The sequence below is a fragment of the Amphibalanus amphitrite genome, unplaced genomic scaffold (assembly GCF_019059575.1).
Source record: "Amphibalanus amphitrite isolate SeventyFive unplaced genomic scaffold, NRLGWU_Aamphi_draft 001669F_arrow, whole genome shotgun sequence".
NCBI lineage: Eukaryota > Metazoa > Arthropoda > Thecostraca > Balanomorpha > Balanidae > Amphibalanus > Amphibalanus amphitrite.
The window spans coordinates 82,740-101,052 of record NW_024883162.1 but is presented as its reverse complement, the minus strand read 5'-3'; the positions used below and the strand labels follow the sequence as shown (position 1 = coordinate 101,052).

General features: G+C 45.9%; 1 protein-coding gene across 1 annotated transcript; it reads left to right on the top strand.

The window, feature by feature from the left end:
- Positions 1 to 992: 992 nt before the first annotated feature.
- LOC122374546 (tether containing UBX domain for GLUT4-like) lies at positions 993 to 15,907 on the top strand. Its single transcript, XM_043353357.1, has 11 exons — positions 993 to 1,176; positions 2,470 to 2,609; positions 2,944 to 3,113; positions 3,571 to 3,730; positions 4,127 to 4,396; positions 9,104 to 9,290; positions 9,621 to 9,757; positions 10,234 to 10,369; positions 10,980 to 11,067; positions 11,385 to 11,562; positions 14,341 to 15,907. Exons 2-11 carry the CDS (start codon positions 2,473 to 2,475, stop codon positions 14,534 to 14,536), a joined length of 1,659 nt encoding a protein of 552 aa, XP_043209292.1. The 5' UTR covers positions 993 to 1,176; positions 2,470 to 2,472; the 3' UTR covers positions 14,537 to 15,907.
- The last annotated feature ends 2,406 nt before the right edge of the window (positions 15,908 to 18,313 follow it).

Sequence of the window (18,313 nt, the reverse complement as noted above, 5' to 3'; positions counted from 1 at the left end):
AGTAAAACAATAAAAATAATTCACGGTGCAGTTTTTTATTTTGTGGATGAAATGCATGGACTTCAAAAGGATCTTCAAATGGTAATCCAGCTGCCCAGTAAAAAATACCATTAGAAATTTCCAAATGGTTCCAAATGGGAAAAACCATTTGACTTATTGAACACTTTTCCAAATGGTTCCAAAGAGGTTCCATTTGAAATGTGTCCAATTGGCCACCAATTGGTACCAATTGGAACCATTTCATGACCATTTGAAATGTGTCCAATTGGTACCAATTGGTGACCAATTGGATACATTTCAAATGGTCATGAAATGGTTCCAATTGGTACCAATTGGTGGCCAATTGGACACATTTCAAATGGAACCTCTTTGGAACCATTTGGAAAAGTGTTCAATAAGTCAAATGGTTTTTCCCATTTGGAACCATTTGGTAATTTCTAATGGTATTTTTTACTGGGATGGTGGAGTAGATCAGAACCCGCTGTACCTTCTAGAATTGAAATTTTATGACCTTCCATGATCTCAAGAAACAACTGCCTAACAAGTCAACAGTTATTTCTGTCAATGTATGACACATGTTTTATGGCAGATAAAAAAAAATGATCGGCTCGAGGGTAAAATTTTGTCGTGATCCGACGTTTTTACATAATAATACCCGAAATACCCAAAGAGTCACGGAAAGGTATGACATTTCAGTGAGCTCGGTTGTGTATGCAATGGTGTCTGGTAGGGTGGGGGTAATGGCCACGGTATATAGAGAACCAAGGCCCTAAATACAGTAGAGAACTGTAATGGCCATGCCTGGCGCCCGAAAAGGGGGCACGACCCCGGAGGGCCTGCCGACCACTGGTTTAAAGGTATTATTTTGGTCGATGTCACACAATTATATACATTTATGACTAAAATATTCACGTTTTGTCACTCTATTGACAGATTGAGCGGAAATACAGATGCCGTCAGCAGATGTTAGAACATATTGTATTTAGGGCCTTGGAACATATTTATCTCAAAGTAGATATTCGTGCGCTGCTGACACGCCGACATCAACATTCTTTTACCCACTTAGTTACCGAGTTCAAAACGGCAAATTGTACGGCACATATCCGTCACAGGAATATCAAATATCAATATCAAGACTTTTGAAAGAATCATCTTGAAAAACATATCAATATCAGGGTAAGCCACGTAAGTTATGAGGCGTGAGCAAGGACTACCTCAACCTACCAAATGCTTGTGACTTGGATCTCATGCTGTGTCGGATATTTTGGGATGAAATTTTTGGCTTGGGCCATGCCTGCTGAGAATAGTGACATCCACTGCTTAGCATATTATCAGGAAATATTCATTGTCACCGCAATCATTTTCTGATAGTCATTAAGCAGGCGCAACACTTGGTTGTAAACGGGCAGAGGTTGAGGTCTGGTGACAGGCTGTGCTTAGGTGGCCGCAAATTGATTATGTAGGTAGCAAAGATACTATCATTGCAGGATTTTCTATCAATGAAAGAAAATTGATATGCAGAGCATGAAGATCTTGCGTGATTATTAGTTTTGAGCTCTGCAAGAAAACTGAGATTGTTGGTTCAAATCCCACAGACAGTAAGAAATATCAAACAACCGTGCATTTTGCTGCTTTTTGCCATTCGTTATTAGATCCAGAGCTAATTTTTAACAGGGGACTTTAATGACCCTCATCTGTGATGACTCAGACTGTGTAGTGTCATAGTGTGTCATCTAATCTTATCTAACCTAACCTATCTTACCTTACTGTCTTGCCTTCCAGGGATTGGTAAATAGTTACTCCCAGGAATAGATTGCAGGCAATAGGTACCTAGTAAATCAAATATTTTAGGTTAAGTGGTTATACATCAGGCTTCAGGGCCTCAGGCCATAGGCCTGAAGCAAGATACACAACCACTTAACCTAAAATATTTGAATATTTGACCTACTATTACCTGTAATAATCTCTCCCACAAGTCAAAGTGCCATTGCCCATGGCAATGTACTGTTACATCATCTCTTAATCAAGGACAGGGCACCACAGTGCTTTACAGTTTGCACTAGTGTATCATTTCTCCTACAATTACTCTCCTCCGCTGGTGGAAATAACAGTGACCCCTGATCTAAATACGAATCTAAAAATTGGCAAAATGCACAGTTATTTATTGCCATTCGTGGGATTTGAACCTGTGATCTCAGTCTCATCAGTCATCACAGTGCTCAAAATTCATTTTCATGTGTGATGCTCAGCTCCGCAAATCAAAGTTCTCTCATCGATAGAAAAGCCTGCATCAACTCTGCATCGATAGAACGTTTGTGACTTAATTGACTGGCGGCCGTCTCATGGCAACAGCCCGCCACCGGACCTCCGAGTCGGAGGTGGTGGCGGAGGCCCCGACCGCTTACGCGGAGGTGTGACGCCCGCTTAATGACTACCCATTTTTGCACCCTTTTTTGAATTTTGTTTCAGGTGATGTCAATGTCGGTGACTGTGCTGTGCCCCGGCGGCCGCCGCCAGGTGGTCAAGGTCACTCCGAACACCAGCCTTCTGCAGATCCTGGAGGAGGCATGCGGCAAGCAGAAGCTGGATGCCAAGTCATTCAATCTGATGTAAGTTTTTATGCCGACAGACAGGAAGTAATTTTCAAATATAAATCAAATATATTGGCAAACAGAAGGTAGGTGCTTATGACAAATACAGTTGTTCGATTGGCACTAACTAACAGTGGTTTATAGCATGATGTACTTATTGATATACATAATAAAAAGAGGTTTAGCAGATTAAGTGTGCTGGTTATGAGTTTTCTTGCACTTGAGAAATGAGTCTTGTCCATAATAGTCATGTCTATGTTAAACACCATCTGACTATGGCCAGAAGTCACCAGTGTGAGATTTTAAGCAGCCATCACACCCCTCCCCTCCCTCCCTCCCCCTTCTCCAACAGGCACTACAACCGCCGCCTAGACCTGAGCAGCTCGGTGCGTTTCGCCAGCCTGCCGAACCGCGCGCAGCTGGAGCTGGCAGCCTCGGAGGAGAGCCGGGTGGACAGTGACGTCACGCTGGCCCTGCAGTTGCCAGATGGACAGAGGCTGGTCAAACAGTTCCCCTGTGCCGGTGAGGGAGCTCAGAACTACAGATGGGTCTGCCGGGTGTTTTGGGAAAGCTGCCGATCATTTACTAGGATAAGTACTGAAGTTTTGGTCAAAGTTGTCGGTTGAGCTAGATTGAATGCAACCCTGTTTTCCCATCACCGAAGTTCAGTTGTCTATCAACGGGATATGGCACACAGTCTATTCCACCCCTGTTCCTTGCCCAAGGCCACTTGCATCAGAAGCTTCTTGCACTGAGATTATGCTGCACCGGACAACCATCATGAGACTACCGTGTCAATTTTCTCATAGATTCTATCAAACGTATGTTTACGTTATGAGCTGGTGCAAAATAATTTACTGTAGTCTAGCTAATGATGAAAATGGTTTTCCGATTTAGTTAAACAGTTATTTTGCAACTGTTCCCAAGAGGTTTCAGATCTGCGTTCATCTCTTGCTGACCTGTCCGATCTTTCCCACAGCCACTCTGTACGAGGTGCTCGCAGACCACTCTGTACTGCCCTCGGACGACCTCACCGTTCCTGTCTGTATCTACGCGCGTCGCGAGGTAGCGGGGGCGGCCGCCCTCAAAGCCACCACCATCAGAAGTCTGGGGCTGACCGGCGGCAAGGCCATACTACGGTGAGCGATTGTCCTCTGGGTTGAGCGGGGTGGGGATTTTTCCCTTACTCTCACAGTAAGTGAGTGAGAGTATTTAGTGTGATAGGGTTATTATATAGCCCCAATAGAGGCTACAGTAGATACACTGTTAGGATACTACAGATCTGTAGTGACCAGTCCTGTTAGGATAATGTGGTTGATAGCTCAGATATTTTTTTCATCATGTAGAGCAGGCTGTTTGCTTATTTTCCTTTATTTTACCCTGCAAAATATTACTGACACATCGTCATGTGCGACTAATCCTGGTTGTCTCTACGTTCGTTCATGTCCTATATTGAGAAGTGGTGCATTGGCTTCCAGAAGTGGTTGAGTGAGTAACAGTGTTTGTTGTGTTGATTGTCGTTGTTGTTGTTTTAGGTACGCCCCTCGGCCCGCCAATCAGGAGGCCGGCAGTCAGGCACATGTCTCGGCGCCATTGGTCAAACCGGCGGCCCCGGACAGCCAATCAGCGCCGCTCGCCGCCGCCGCCAGCCAATCACAGACGGCCGTGTCGCCCGGCCGCGATGACGTCACCACCCGGCCGCCGCCGGCGGTGTGTGACGTCACACAGGCCAGCAGCGAGCCGGTATTGGCTGCTGGAGCGGCGCCGGCGGCGACTGAACAGCCAATGACTGTCGACGAGGCGAGGTGGGTTATCAGTGATCAGTTGTAACTTCTGTCCTATCTGGATTGTCTGTGAGTGTTTATAGAACATGCTAGGCCAGCGATTATCACTACAGCTCAGAATCGGACGCTCGTCAGAAACGCAGCTCGTCTGAATTTTATTCAGTGATTATGACTTATTGAGCTCAACTAACATAACCGATCTAAACGGCAGTAACTGTCGTTGTTCTTAACATCGGCATCACATATCACAACAACACAACATAGCACGTCACCGACTTGGTATTGCGTCACTTTGTGTCGATAGAAATTGTGACGGCAGTGCACGCCAGCTGGTCACCACATCAGCGGCTCCAACAGACACTTCTGATGTAGAAAGAGAAAGACTGGCGTGGGAGAGTCTGGTTTTTCAATGACTGGCTTCACTTTGTGAAACTAATTGATCTAGCTGATTTTATTGGAAGCTTCGTTAGATTAACTTTCAATGTTTGATGCCAGTCAACTTGAAAATCTGCGATGGTCCTCCTGTATTGTGAAGCCAGTCATTTCAGCCATGTCTCAGTCAGCGAGACTTTTGACTCAGTCAAACCTTTTTCTGAGGCAGAGCAGCGTCTGGGATTGACAAATGTCTGAGACACAGGATTGTCACGTGACTGTCAGACCAGACACCAGTCTCTTCAGTGTATCAATCGGAAATCACACAGACTGGCGCCGGGGCCGAGCCGTCACTTCCGATGCTAGCGTCTGCCGGGCTTATCTGTAAGATCATCTCCGATAACTGCTCCAAACAGTCTAGCGACATAACCCATCACACCTAGCCCAAAGAGCACCGAGCTGACTTCCCTGGCCGCTGACTCGCTCACTTCAGTTTCGACATTCTGTTCAAATCGCCTAGCACTCTTAATGTATACGTATATGCTGTCGGACAGAATCATGATGAAAAGGGTGACTGTAGAACGTGATCACAGAGATCCGACCTTCGCTGACGAGGCAGGACAGAAGGTGTGCAGACATCATGCTGAAGAGGACGATGGCCACTATAGTAATGATCCGTCTCTGTATTTGAAGATCTTCAAAGTCGTGCTGATAATCTTTAAAATTGTTCCACATGGCGAATAGTGTTTGCACTTCCTTTTGCACACTTGTATTTGACGCTTGTTTTCAATGCTTGGCTGCACAATTTCCCGTTTTGAGGTATTTCACACAGTAAAGCTGAACGCTCACTGGCAGTATCCCGTGGCGGTGGATGAGCAGTGACGCCCATTGGCTCCTATCGTGTTATCGTCCAGGTATCTTATCAGCTCTGTGCAGGGTCCATGGGCTGACCGCACTGCTCTCATCTTTCACTGGTTGCGCTGATGGGGGTTATCGGTCGACTCTCAGTATTTGATCAGTTGGAGAGCGACCAAAGATATTTTAGATACAACTGAAATGCACTTACGAGCGTTCATCCCTTGTCTGTGGCTCGTATAACGGGCATTTGAAATTATAAATTTGTTGCAGAGGTTGAAGCCTAGCCGTCCCTTAGAGCAAGTATTTCAAAATTCAAGATGCTGTTTTAAAATGGAGTTGCCCCCTATCCCTCTGCCAGCCTTGGCGGCCTGTAATACTCGTCTTTGACACGGTGTATCCAAGATTCCTTTACTACTCAGGTTGGTTCACTGGGGAAATAAAGGCGCCGTGGTGACGTCATCAGAGGAAATCCTTCACGTTCAAATGAATGGGTCATTTGAATTGCTGATTTTGACTCGATATAGTCCTATTTTTTAGTTTCAGCCCCATTTATCGTGATGAGGCGAACTCATTGTTACGTTGGTCAACGTTTGATGACACAGAATCCTTGCTTTTTTCTCCAGCTCGCTCGAAAGATGATGAAATTTGCATGCATGCCTATGGGTGAAGGGAGATTCTACCACCGTGGTGACGTCATGGTAAAGGGATTCTGGAGCTCGTGAACGGGGGCTGGGTGTATCCGCCTCTGGCATGCCCATCTTTTACCACCTTTCCGATTCTCTAGGATATTGCTCTTCATTATGACGCCCTCTGACATCGAATTGACACAAATATATGTTAACGTCACTTTTCCGGAGTATAAGAATATTTATGCACGAGACTTTGCGATTTAAGACCACATGATTTAAGCACATGTTCATAAATGAACGACCGTAGGGAGTTCATTTATGAACAAGTGCTTAAATAATCATTTAAAGGGACCCTCCCACCTTAACATTAGTTTTGAGTTGAGATAGCCAAGTTTGCGGCCAGGCTCAGAAACCACCATTTATCCTGGTCGCAACCCCCGCAGCTTTATGGTGTTCAAGAAATTTCTTCCCTTTACGTGCAGGGTGGGACCAGCGTGGTCCCTATCTCTTAACCATTACGGGAATCTGATGACGTCATCAGGCTTTCGAACGTCCGTTAAATGTTTGACTAAAACGTTTTGTAGCACGCGGTGGTATATGCTGCGTTGCGCGCAACAAATGCCGCACTGTTAAATAAAGTCGCTAGGAACAGCGGAGATCCCAAAAAGTAAACAAAAGTAAAAGTCTAATATCTTGAAAACTGGTGAATATTTTTCGGTGAAATTTGGTAGATATTCGTTTTCGCTCTTTCTGAACCGAGCAACATCACTTTCATGCCAATTCATAAACTTTTTTGAAGGTGGGAGGGTCCCTTTAAGCACGAGTGGTCTTAAATTGCAAAGTTGAGTGCATGAATATTCTTGTACGACGGAAAAGTGATGTTAAGTGTATTTAAAACAATTTTAAGTCGTGATTTATTATCACGAATGTGCAAAACTGCCCATTTCTGTATAGTTTTGTGTGTGAAGAGGGTTATTTGTGAGGTAAAGAAAAAAGTTGGGACTTAACCCTCGCGGGCCCGGGGGGGGGCGTTTTTCGCCCCCCCCCCCCTGGCGAATATTTGCGATAGCTCCCGAACGCTTAGGGATAGGAAGGCGAAACTTTCAGTACCTTTTCTCCCATCCATTTGACATCTTCTGAAGTAAAAAATTTGGACCTAGCCCCCTTGATGACGTCACAAGGTCCATTTTTCTAGACCCCTGCACGGCAAACTTCGGCGTCACAGACGCAAACTTCAAATAGCTGCTAAAAATAGAGTTTTAGAGATAAAGACAAATTACGAGCACGGTTGTGTAGCGTTTGACCTAGAGAAAAATAGAAAAATAGTTTTGGTGACCTGAGGTCAGAGGTCAGGTCAACGACCCCGAAATGTGGTTTTAGTTTTTCACAAATAACTTCGACAAAAATGGTCCTAGAGCTACGGCAGTGGTACCATCGCATTCGCCTTGTCAAGCCGCGTCGAATGATATATATTTTGTTCGGAAAAGGTCAAATTTTATGTTGACCTCATGTGACCTCGAATGACCTCTGGTTGACCTTGACACATGAAAGGTCGTTTATGATGGATTTGTACCCGCTGATCACGAATCTGGCATCTATTTTCCTCTAAACCTTCATTTAGAGCTTCCGGTGTGCAAAATTGTGTTATTTATTATTACTAACTTGAATCAGTGAAATAGCCTCTAGCAGGGATACTCTTCTGTGACCTTGACCTTTGAGCAGCCTTGTATCGTAAGATGAACCATAAATAAGGAACTGATAAGCCTCAAAACATTTCAAAACATCTTGGAAGTTAGCACGCAAGATATGCGAAAAAGTGCCAAGTTTGAGGTCAATTTTGAGCGTGACCTTGACCTTGACCTTTCACTTTGAGCACATTTTCAGAATCCTCAGATTCTCTTCTTTCGTTTGACAGCCAATTTTGCCGGTTTGATGCAGCCTGCCGTCCTCTAGAAGGCTTACTTTGAGATCACTACACATGTGGCGGTTTTTGCCTTTGACCTTGACCTCTGACCTTGAAAATTGACCTGAGGTCAAAAATTTTAGGTGCATTAGAATCGTCTCGTAAGGACCTTTCGTTTGGTATCGCTTTTGTTTCCGTAGCTCCCTTATTTACGGAGTTAGACAGGGGGGGGGGGCGAAAAACGCCCCCCCCCCGGGCTGCGGTGGTTGGGATTACCCCCCGGGCCCGGCCGGGTTAATTTTTGGGGAGGAGGAAAGAGCACATGATCATAAATAATAGCCCGACTGCAGACAGAAAATATATTTATAAACATGCGTCGTTTGTTCGGCTCCTTGCATTAATTCACACTTGCTCTCTTCGTTCAGCAGGAAGTCCTGATGTCTTTTTGATCGGGTTGAAATTCCAATTTCAGAAACTTTAGATAATATACTAAGGTTTTAAAGATTATTACGATTTTTCACCTCATGTTTTCATCTATAACCAAGTGAATGCTGCTGCCAAGGCTGCTGCAAGGGCTGCTGCGGCGACGACGGCGACGTTTTGCAAAATTGTCACCGTTTGTTTTGTCTGCGAGCAGTTTGCACGTGATTTATGCACAGCAGCCTCATATTTAAAACACAAAATTAACATGGCGTTTTTTGGAAAATTGTTTTAAATATGCTATTCTCTGACACCATTTTAACACAAACTTCACACCAATATGTATCAAAGTTAATATTATTATGATAATAATATTTCACAAATAAGTAATATGATATCAATATGACACCACCGCTGACACCAGTGTGGCTAAAGATGGCATTACCTCTGACACTAATGTGACACCATTATGACACTATTTTGACATCTATATAATGCAAATATGACACCAATATCGCACCAATATGACCGTACCCCTTCCCACAGTGACTGCCCGAGTCCACCGGCACCACTCTCAGTCTCAGTCTCCCGTGACGCGTCCAGTGCAGAGGCCAGCCGCGCCACCTCCAGTACCAGCGGGGACGCGTTTCTGATGGAGGGCGCCTCTCTGGGCAGCAGTGCTGGCAGCTCGCAGATGGAGGTTCAGGAGCAAGAGGAGGAACGAACCGTGTTTGTGAGTGGGGGGGGGAGAGGAAGAGTGTTGGGGGGAGTGGTGAAATGTTTCTAAGGGAAGGAGGGGTATTGTTTGAATATTTGCATCGAACGTAACATGTTTGTTGTGTATAGGAAAGACTGTAACGTTTTCACTCGTTGATGTTCAGTCATAGACCTATCTCCATATGCCGGTGTCTATGATTCAGTTTATTTACGATGCTTATGGCTACGAATCACTCACAATCTACGTCGGTACCTATCCAAGATATGCAAAGCTAGCGCATTGCTAACTGGTTTGTGTAACCATCAAACCCCTCGAACTGAACCTAACGAATTATCCCTTCACCAGTTGGGGGAGCGGCAAGCGGTGGCGTTTTCTCTGGACGACGCGGCATCTGGCAGCGCTCAGCCAGAGCTGCCAGATGACTTTTATGACGTCACGGTGAACGATGCCCGCCGGCGGCTGGCCCAGCTCAGAGAGGAGCTGTGAGTTAGCAAAGGGGGCTGGGGGATGAGATCTTTGGCGGAAAGATCGAATAGTTGTTCACTTAGAAACCAGTGACAGAAGAAAACTCGATCGGATGCAGAGATAGGATACATTACAATTTGCAAACTTTTGTCGTGGTAAATAATGTCTCAGAAGTGTGTCGACACACGTCATTTTAAGAGTTGATGTGACTCGCTAACAGCTTATGTTTACCCTATATTATGTCTGTCTATCTGACCGCCTCTCTGTCTCTGTCTCTCTCTCAGTTCAGCGATGGATAACAGCCCCCTGTTCAAATCGCGGTCAGAGAGAAGCCCTGTCTGTCTGTCTGTCTGTCTGTCTGTCTGTCTGTCTGTCTGTCTGTCTGTCTGTCTGTCTGTCTGTCTGTCTGTCTGTCTGTATATCTGTCTGTCTGACTGACACTGTCTGCCTGTCTGTCTCTATCTGACCTCCTGTCTGTCTCTGTCTCTCTCAGTTCAGCGATGGATAACAGTCCCCTGCTCACGGCCGGTCAGAGGGAGGCTCGCCGTCAGGCAGACCTCCTGACCAGGCTCTCGGCCCACCGGCATTGCGTGGTGCGGGTACAGTTTCCCGACCGGCTCGTACTGCAGGTTAGTGACTGTTGGATAGGATTGGGTAGGATGATGGGACGGATAAGGTAGGATGGGGACAGAATAGGACGGGGAAGGATGGGACAAATGAGATGGAATTTGAGTGGGATGCAGATATGATAGGACAAGACAAGACAAGAGATATTATATGATGAGATATGAGGATGACAAGAGATTATGATAGGAGGGTAGGGGCCAGGACAGGTTGGGTTTGGAGGGAGGTAGGATGGGGACGGGAAAGGATAGTGCGGGAAGGGGTAGGATGGGAAAAGATAAGACGGGATGGTTGAGAGTGAGACACTGAACCGGCTGGTATTGAAGGTTAGTTTGTGACGCAGTCAGTGGATGATGGGCAAAATTTTTTGCTAAATAGGTTGGCAGCTAGCGGATAGCTAGACGGATGTTGGCGCATGTAAACTTGGCAATGTATAAATTTGCTTATTTACTTAGTCCAATGTAGTTACATAAGAAATAAGAATTTATAATATTGTTTTTCGTATTCCGATTTTGCGTCACTTGTTGAAAATCTCCGGTAGGGGTCTGTATTCTATATAGTGTCACCACTGCCCTGAATCCAGACCCGTGTCTGACGCATCTCACCCGTTCCCAGGGCGTGTTTCTATCGACAGACACGGTACAGGTGGTGATGGACTTTACCGCTCAGTTTCTGGAGGACCCCGCCGCCAAATTCACACTCTGTGAGTGACTGTTGGGGTGGGCGTGTGTGGGTGTTTTGGGCTGATTTCGGGGTGGGATTACCGCTTGGGATAAGCGTTTTGCTACAGTTTGATATGCTTTCAACGTTTCAAGGAAGTTCTGTATGTTGTCATTTGCCCTGCCAGCATTGTTCTTAATTCTGATACTGGTTTTCTATAGTACTTTTGCTGAAATGCGAGCACTTTTGTGAAGAGGTCATAATGCCCCTTACAAATATGCATTATAGCTTATATCTAGCCTTGTTCACAACCAAATCCAGGACGAACCAAACAATTAACCCCCTTATCCCCTTTCCCAGTCGTGACTCCGCCCAAGACGCCACTAGCGCCATCTGCGCGCCTGTTCGAAGTGGACTGCGTGCCGGCAGCTCTAGTTCACGCTGCTGCCGCTGGCGGCGCCACAGTCGCTCTGTCTCCGTCCGTTCGGTCTCGTCTGAGCTCTCCGGCGGGGGCGGCACTGGCTCTGCGAGGAGTGAGGTGGGTGATAGGGGGAGACAGACAGAGACAGACAGACAGAGGATAAAGCTGTAGGTGCTGGAGTGCCAACTGGATGTGGCCCTGTGGAGTGGAGGGAAGTTGTGGCAGGTTCGAATAAATATCTGTATTGGTTGGGCCGTGGTCGAATATACCTAGCCCACTGGACAAAGGAGTTGTCTTCATGACTTTCAAAAACTAGGCATGAGTATGCAGCACAGGGTGGCTTTGGTTATCTTTTCCCAAATCAAATTCCCGTTGCAGATAATTCGATCCCTGGTTTGTTTCCATAAAACGTTTTACTGTTTTATTTTATTGCTTTAACATTTGCTAGCAAAGTACGATTAGCCGCCATACATTCCACTTCATTGGTATTTTACTGCTAACTCTATACCACAAAAAGCCCCACTCTTTCATATAATTGCTTTCATATTCGCTTACTACCTGCAAGAAACCATACCGCTGTTTAATTTCACTTTCCTGAAACTGGACCGTCTCCGTTACAAAGTACACACCAATCACTGTATCACGAGCCAGCCGGGCCATTTTGCCGCAGCGGCCGGCTTAGTGCCACCCAATCCTACCTAAATACAGTTATTCTCATTAATTGCAGCCCACCTGGCGACGACCCCCCTCCATCGACCCCCGGACCCCTCCCCCTGCAACCCCCCCCCCCCCCCCAGTTCCTTCAAAGTCGCCGGTGACCGGCTGCATGTCGCCGTGTTGACGCTGCATCTAGTTTGTATTCAGCGCCACGTTTATCATTAGGCGGCATATTTATCATGGCATTAGGGGAGGTTCGTTAGCCGCAGCTGGGACGGCTGTGGCGCCGAATAGTCGCACTGCGGCATATGTGGCGCACGCCATCCACGGGCGGAGGGGGTGGGGGGGGGGGTTAAGTCGAGGTTTGGTGATGTTTGGGATGATATGTGACCTTTGAATATTGTGTAAAGCCGAACAATGGAAGTCCGACGAGAGACACCTACGAGACACAGTCTTGTACGGTAGAGCATGTAAAATGGTGGGGCGGTAGTACGAGTCCTATTTACGAGTCCTTTGCTCAGTCTGCATTCTGCTGAGTGTACCGAAGATTCGTGGTAGATCACATAAAAACACGATGCATTGCAGAACGTCGTTGCCTATTTGCTTTTATCTGGTTATGCTATTCGAGCCATCTCGTACTGATATTTTTCATTTTAATTAGTGACCTTACCCTCGTAGTTTAAAAAAAGGTTAAATCAAAATACTTGTTTATTTGTAATTTCGAGCACAGCTCTTCATCAGAATGTAAACTAGCTAAAAATGTCACGATAAAAATCCAATCTTTATTTTTCACGTTATTTTTCTGATATTTTTCACGTTAAAAATAGATAAGCAGAAGCTAACATTCCAGCCGCATGCAGTCGTCATGATCCGTAACTGCTACAAAACCCTATAAACGAGTGTTATCGAGGCGATTACATGGCGCTACAAGACTCACAAGGACACCGGGCCTTGTCAACGCTTGTTCGCCTGTTGATCGCCGGCTATAAAAGTCTGTAATTCACGGTCGTATGCCTCGTCAATGTAAAAATTACAGCGGTCGAAAAGCATTACGGCAGAGCTGTGGCGTGACTTTTGGAAAGTTTACTGCCCCATGGAAACGTTTGCGAGTTCCGTTCAATGATCGCGTTAGTAGCAAGCTTTGTGCGTTAGTGGTAAGCGCCTGAAGGGTATGCTGCGCCGTGAGACCGTGTACTTTAAATTTTGCTCATAGATGGCGTGAGTGGTATGACGCCTGGAAGTGTGTACTGCTCCGCTGGACAGCAGCTTAGATTCCCGTCCATAGATGGCGTTAGTAGTTAAGCCTGGATTGGTAAGCAGTTCTGTGGTACAGTAGGTGAAATTCTTGCCCATAGATGGCGTTAGTGGTTGACGCCTGGACTGGTATGCTGTTCCGCAATGCATCAGCTTATAATGATGTCCATAGATGGCGTTAGTGGTCAGCGCCTGGATTGCTATGCTGTTCCGCGGTACACTAGCTTAGATTCCCGTCCATAGATGGCGTTAGTGGTCAGCGCCTGGATTGGTATGCTGTTCCGCGGTACACATGGTAACGGAATGGAGCAAACTGCGTTAGTGAAGGATGTAGAAATTCAACCAACATTTGAAATACGTGAATAACGCTGCCTTTTCATGAACCACAGTCTACATACACCGTATGTTAGAAATGTTCGCCTTCGCATTTCGCTTGGTCTTTCCGCTGGCAGCGCCGTTCACGTCCCCGTACGCATATTATTGATCGCAAGCTTGATTTCACATTTCAATTACTGGAGCCTCTAGCATACGTTTAGTATTATCGTAGTCAACAGTAATACGCCCACAGACCCAACTTGCCGCTCACAGTCACTCACATTCTCTTAAGTTGCCCGCACCTCGAACCAGACCGGACACGCTGCCTCGGCCGCATTGCCCCAGGCACCACCATTCGCCACCTGTTGGGTGATGACTCACCCTGGGATTTATCCGGCAGCATCTTTTCTTACATTCAATCTATCAGTTTTCCTGTGATATACTCGTTTTACTAGTATAACGTATCTCAAGTAGTTCTAGTCTTCTTCAGTTCGTCAGTTCTCTGTTGGCATATCCGCTTTACCAGTACAGCGTTATGGGCGCAAAATGACCACCGCAGTCGACGCGCCCGTAAACCCTAATGAACGAACGAACGAAATACTACAGTAGCTTGCCATTGGTCTACATTGTTCGTCACCATCTCGCTAATTTTACGTTTTATTTTCACAGATCGGACCCCTCGTCAGAGAGCACGGGCACAGCCTGTGCGGACTCCGGCTCTGTCTCCGGGTCCGGATCCGCCTCTGGATCCGCCTCCGGGTCCGGATCCTCGGCTGGAGCCCGGAGCAGGGTGGCACGTCCAGCTGCAGCAAGTGGGTCCACCGAGAGGGGTGTGCCAAAGTGGTTCAAAATGGGGCCGAAGTAGCTGCCTGTCTGCCTTTTGGGGAATGGGAGGGGTTTGGACGTCGCTATTAGGAGAGGGTGGGAGGTAGAGCGAGAGAGAGAGAAAGCGAGAGAGAGAGAGAGAGAGGGAGGGAGGGAGGGAGGGAGGGAGGACAAGGGGATGTGAAGCCTATTCGTAATAGAAAGGTGATGATGCCGTCGATATGAGTACGGTTTGTAAAGAATGTGAGAGAAGATCGAAGCCGTTGTGGAGATTAATTGAATGAATTGGCCAGTTTTCGTCATAATAATCTTCATTGTCGCCATGCTAAGCATCATCAGTCGAACTTACGGCATATTAGCGTGAGTAATACTTCCAGCAAAATGTTAGACATAATTACATGACATATTGAAGAATGACACCATAGTATGAATCAGGATAGTCGATAGGGGGATATTATTCTCTTGCCATCCGCTGCTGCTATGCCTTGGCCTACCACCCTCGGGCTGCTGTTAAACCGACATTTTATTGGAATGCAGACCATCGTAAGAAATCGTAAATGGTTTGTCCATCGCATTATGCTTTACGCATGCTAATCAAGCTTTGATTGCCGCCCGCTGAAACATGCATTTATCAGTGAGCCTTGAATGTTTTTGGCGCCGTCTATTGTTCTGTGTTATATTACACATCATAATCCGCGCATTCACATAGCAACAACTGCTTTTCTGTTATCCATCTATTGGCGTAGCGACTCTCTCATGCCTATATCAAGGCTGTAGAACTCCCACCAAACGCTGTCTTTGGCTGCCTTTCTAACAGAAGCGTGCTGCCACCAGTGCTTTGATTAGGTCCTGTTGGTGATTTTGGACCCCAACTTTGGTGACACCACTGTGGTTACGTAACGGAGTTTTCTGGCACGGATAACAACAGTGATCGTTACAGGGATTTGGAACACAAAGTTGGTAGTGGGAGCTCAAAAAATGAAGCATCGAAAATTGTGTCGGCTTCTCGTGTGTTTGTGAAAATTGTTTGTCTTTTCGTTCCAATAATACTTGCATAGGTATTGAATATCATTGAATTGCACTGTTTTTTATATTTAACCCTGTCAATGAATGTTTAAATCAATAATCCAATCCACGCATATTTTTCTTACATTGCAACCCCACTCATCACTCATATTCTTCCATGTTCTGCCTAGCACCACGCGCTAGCCTGCTGCCGGATGTCATATTTCGTGACCGGCAGCCGGGAGGGGGGAGGGGGAGGGGGTCAGTTTGTCAGTGTCCCGTGCCGGGGTCAGCCGCGTGTGTTGACCTTTGGTGTTTTGTCGGCGCGTGGGCCGTGGGCGGGTTAGCCTGGCCTGAGCTGTGATCCTTTTCGCTGTGGTGAACTGGTGTTAATAAAGAGATGAATCATGGTTATAAAAATAATGGTTTCTTTGGAGGTTTTGTGTACAGTTACAGATTACTGTATTATATAGTCATAGATAGGGGAGAGTGGGGTAATTTGGCCGGTGGTGTAAATTGGCCGCCCCCACCTGTACGAAAGCTGATAAAAGTGAATGAAATAACTTTAGTCTCTATTCATTTGTCGTCGGCAGAACTAACTCGAGAACAAATGTCAAAACTTTCCCCCTCTTAGTTTTATTCAAAATTAATAAACGGTGAATTTCGTTAGAAAATGGTAACTTTTACTTCCGTTTAAAACTTTGTATAACATGTAGTATTTGGGCTGTAAACGAATTCCAACATTATAGCGCCATTTTTTGAGGGTGTTTAGCGGTTCCAAGAGCAATTTCATCTAGTTCTGTACAGCCATGACGACTTAATAGACAAAAATTTTCAGAATGGCAATGTGGGGTTATTTGGCCGGGACTAGCGGGGCAACTTGGCCGGTGCGCTCAGAGTCACTATGCTGGAACGGCCGAGTTGTCATGGTCAATTATACCATAAAGGACATAATTCATGACCAACTTTGACTACCTTGATGCCATATTTCCTATTGGACAGCTGTAAGGGCATGTGACGTCATCAAAGGTTACCTAACGCTTTTTTGCTAATAAATACTTACAGAAAAAAGATACAGCCGCGCAAATGGTATCATTGTGATCAGCTCGTCAAGGCGCATCGAATGATATACATGATGACCTTGAACTCACGTAACCTTGAGGTCAAGCGACCTGAGGTAACGTGACCTGAAGCCAACCTTTGACCTTGACCTCTCGAGGTCAACACATACATGTTTCGATGCGGAATGACGAGAGAATTACGATGGTGCTTTTAGTTTTGGCCTAGCTTGATTACTTCAAAAGCTATTCGTAAAAAACTGTCATCGCATCTAGGGCCGCTATTTTGACTATTTTCGACCCCTGTGACGGCTGAGTCAACCTCCAAAATGCTTCAAATGCGTCGTAGGACACGCGTCATTGCTGAATGTGAAGCTGACTCGCCTATAACAAAAATCATGGCCTCAAACTAACACCGGCCAAATTGCCCCACACCCCCGGCCAAATAACCCTGCTAGTGGGGCAATTTGGCCGCTTTGCAGACCTTTGTAATACGTCACAATTTCAATATAAGTAGTTACTCTATCATTTCAAGTTTACTGTCCAAGAAATTTAAATGTATGCTACACCTGTCAGCGTTGAGAAAATGCAGAAATGTGTTGTCGATTTTTAGTTACATCGTTTTCTAAAAATAGCGGCCAAATTACCCCACTCTCCCCAACTACATATATATAAACAAGCCTATGACGCCAGAGTGGATGGTAATTGGTAGCAGAGGTCAGCCTTGTCTTGATTCAATTTTACATAACTTTGTAGTCCTGCAAATGGGTTGAGCGTATGCTTTCAGGTATGTGTGCTCATAATAGGTGTGCACGAGGATAAATGACAATCATGGTAGGATCCGTTTTACAGCGTCAAGTTTCGTGTAGGCACAAATATAAACCGAAAGTCAAAACATTAAGAATTTTGAATTTTCATGGTCATAAGCCATGACACTCCCGCTACCAACTTCCAACACTCAATTGTTTCGCAATGACAGTAATTGCCACTCGACTTTCAAGCACGCCGTTTGAAAGGGTAGCAGTTCTTACATGGATTCCACATGACACAGAGTTGGCTGCCAAAGGATTTTGAAAATCACATTCGATGGAAAGCGGAAGTGTCGAATTATGTTCTCATATCACATATCAAAGCCGACTAGAGAGGAACCGTTGCAAAAATGTATCAAATACGTTTCAGTGTTCCGGATGCATTATTGCTCACGTCCGGTTTCTGGAAAGCAAATCTCGCGCGTGTTACGCACTTTTGCTACTGGTACCACTTCATTTTTAATAGCACTGCACGGCGCACGCATCATTCAACATAGCCCGTCGCTTGACGCCTTTTTGACGGGAAGTTGTTACCTTGTCGTTTTCCGGAAAAATCAACACACCGAACACGATGTTTTACTTTAGTGAAATATTTAACCCTGTACCTCAAAAGTGCTGATATCACTTTTCGCACTACTTCAATGTCCTTTGGACAATGTCCTATGCAGGACAGAAGTAGAAAGATCTGTCCGAACAGTGCGTGTCCCCACGCTCGCGTCTTACCTCCATTTGACTGCGGGCGTGGCCCCCACGCGACGCGTACGGTCGATTTGGGACCGGCCGTCGCTTCACTCGGGGCACACTGGGACCAAAGAGGTGTTAACGATAAAACAACTGGGTCATATTCCTTACAACAAAGAACACTCAGAGGTCGGGGCTGCACAGTCATGTACGTAAATAGCACCTGGAGAGCCGTTATACATTTCTAAGTACCCTACGTCAGTG

Bases quoted from the DNA above. Each gene is read 5' to 3' on its own strand.
- LOC122374546 (XM_043353357.1), top strand. From the start codon at position 2,473: ATGTCAATGTCGGTGACTGTGCTGTGCCCCGGCGGCCGCCGCCAGGTG. The intron at 4,397-9,103 runs GTGGGTTATCAG...CCCTTCCCACAG, and splicing joins ATGACTGTCGACGAGGCGAG to TGACTGCCCGAGTCCACCGG. The intron at 9,291-9,620 runs GTGAGTGGGGGG...TCCCTTCACCAG, and splicing joins AGGAGGAACGAACCGTGTTT to TTGGGGGAGCGGCAAGCGGT.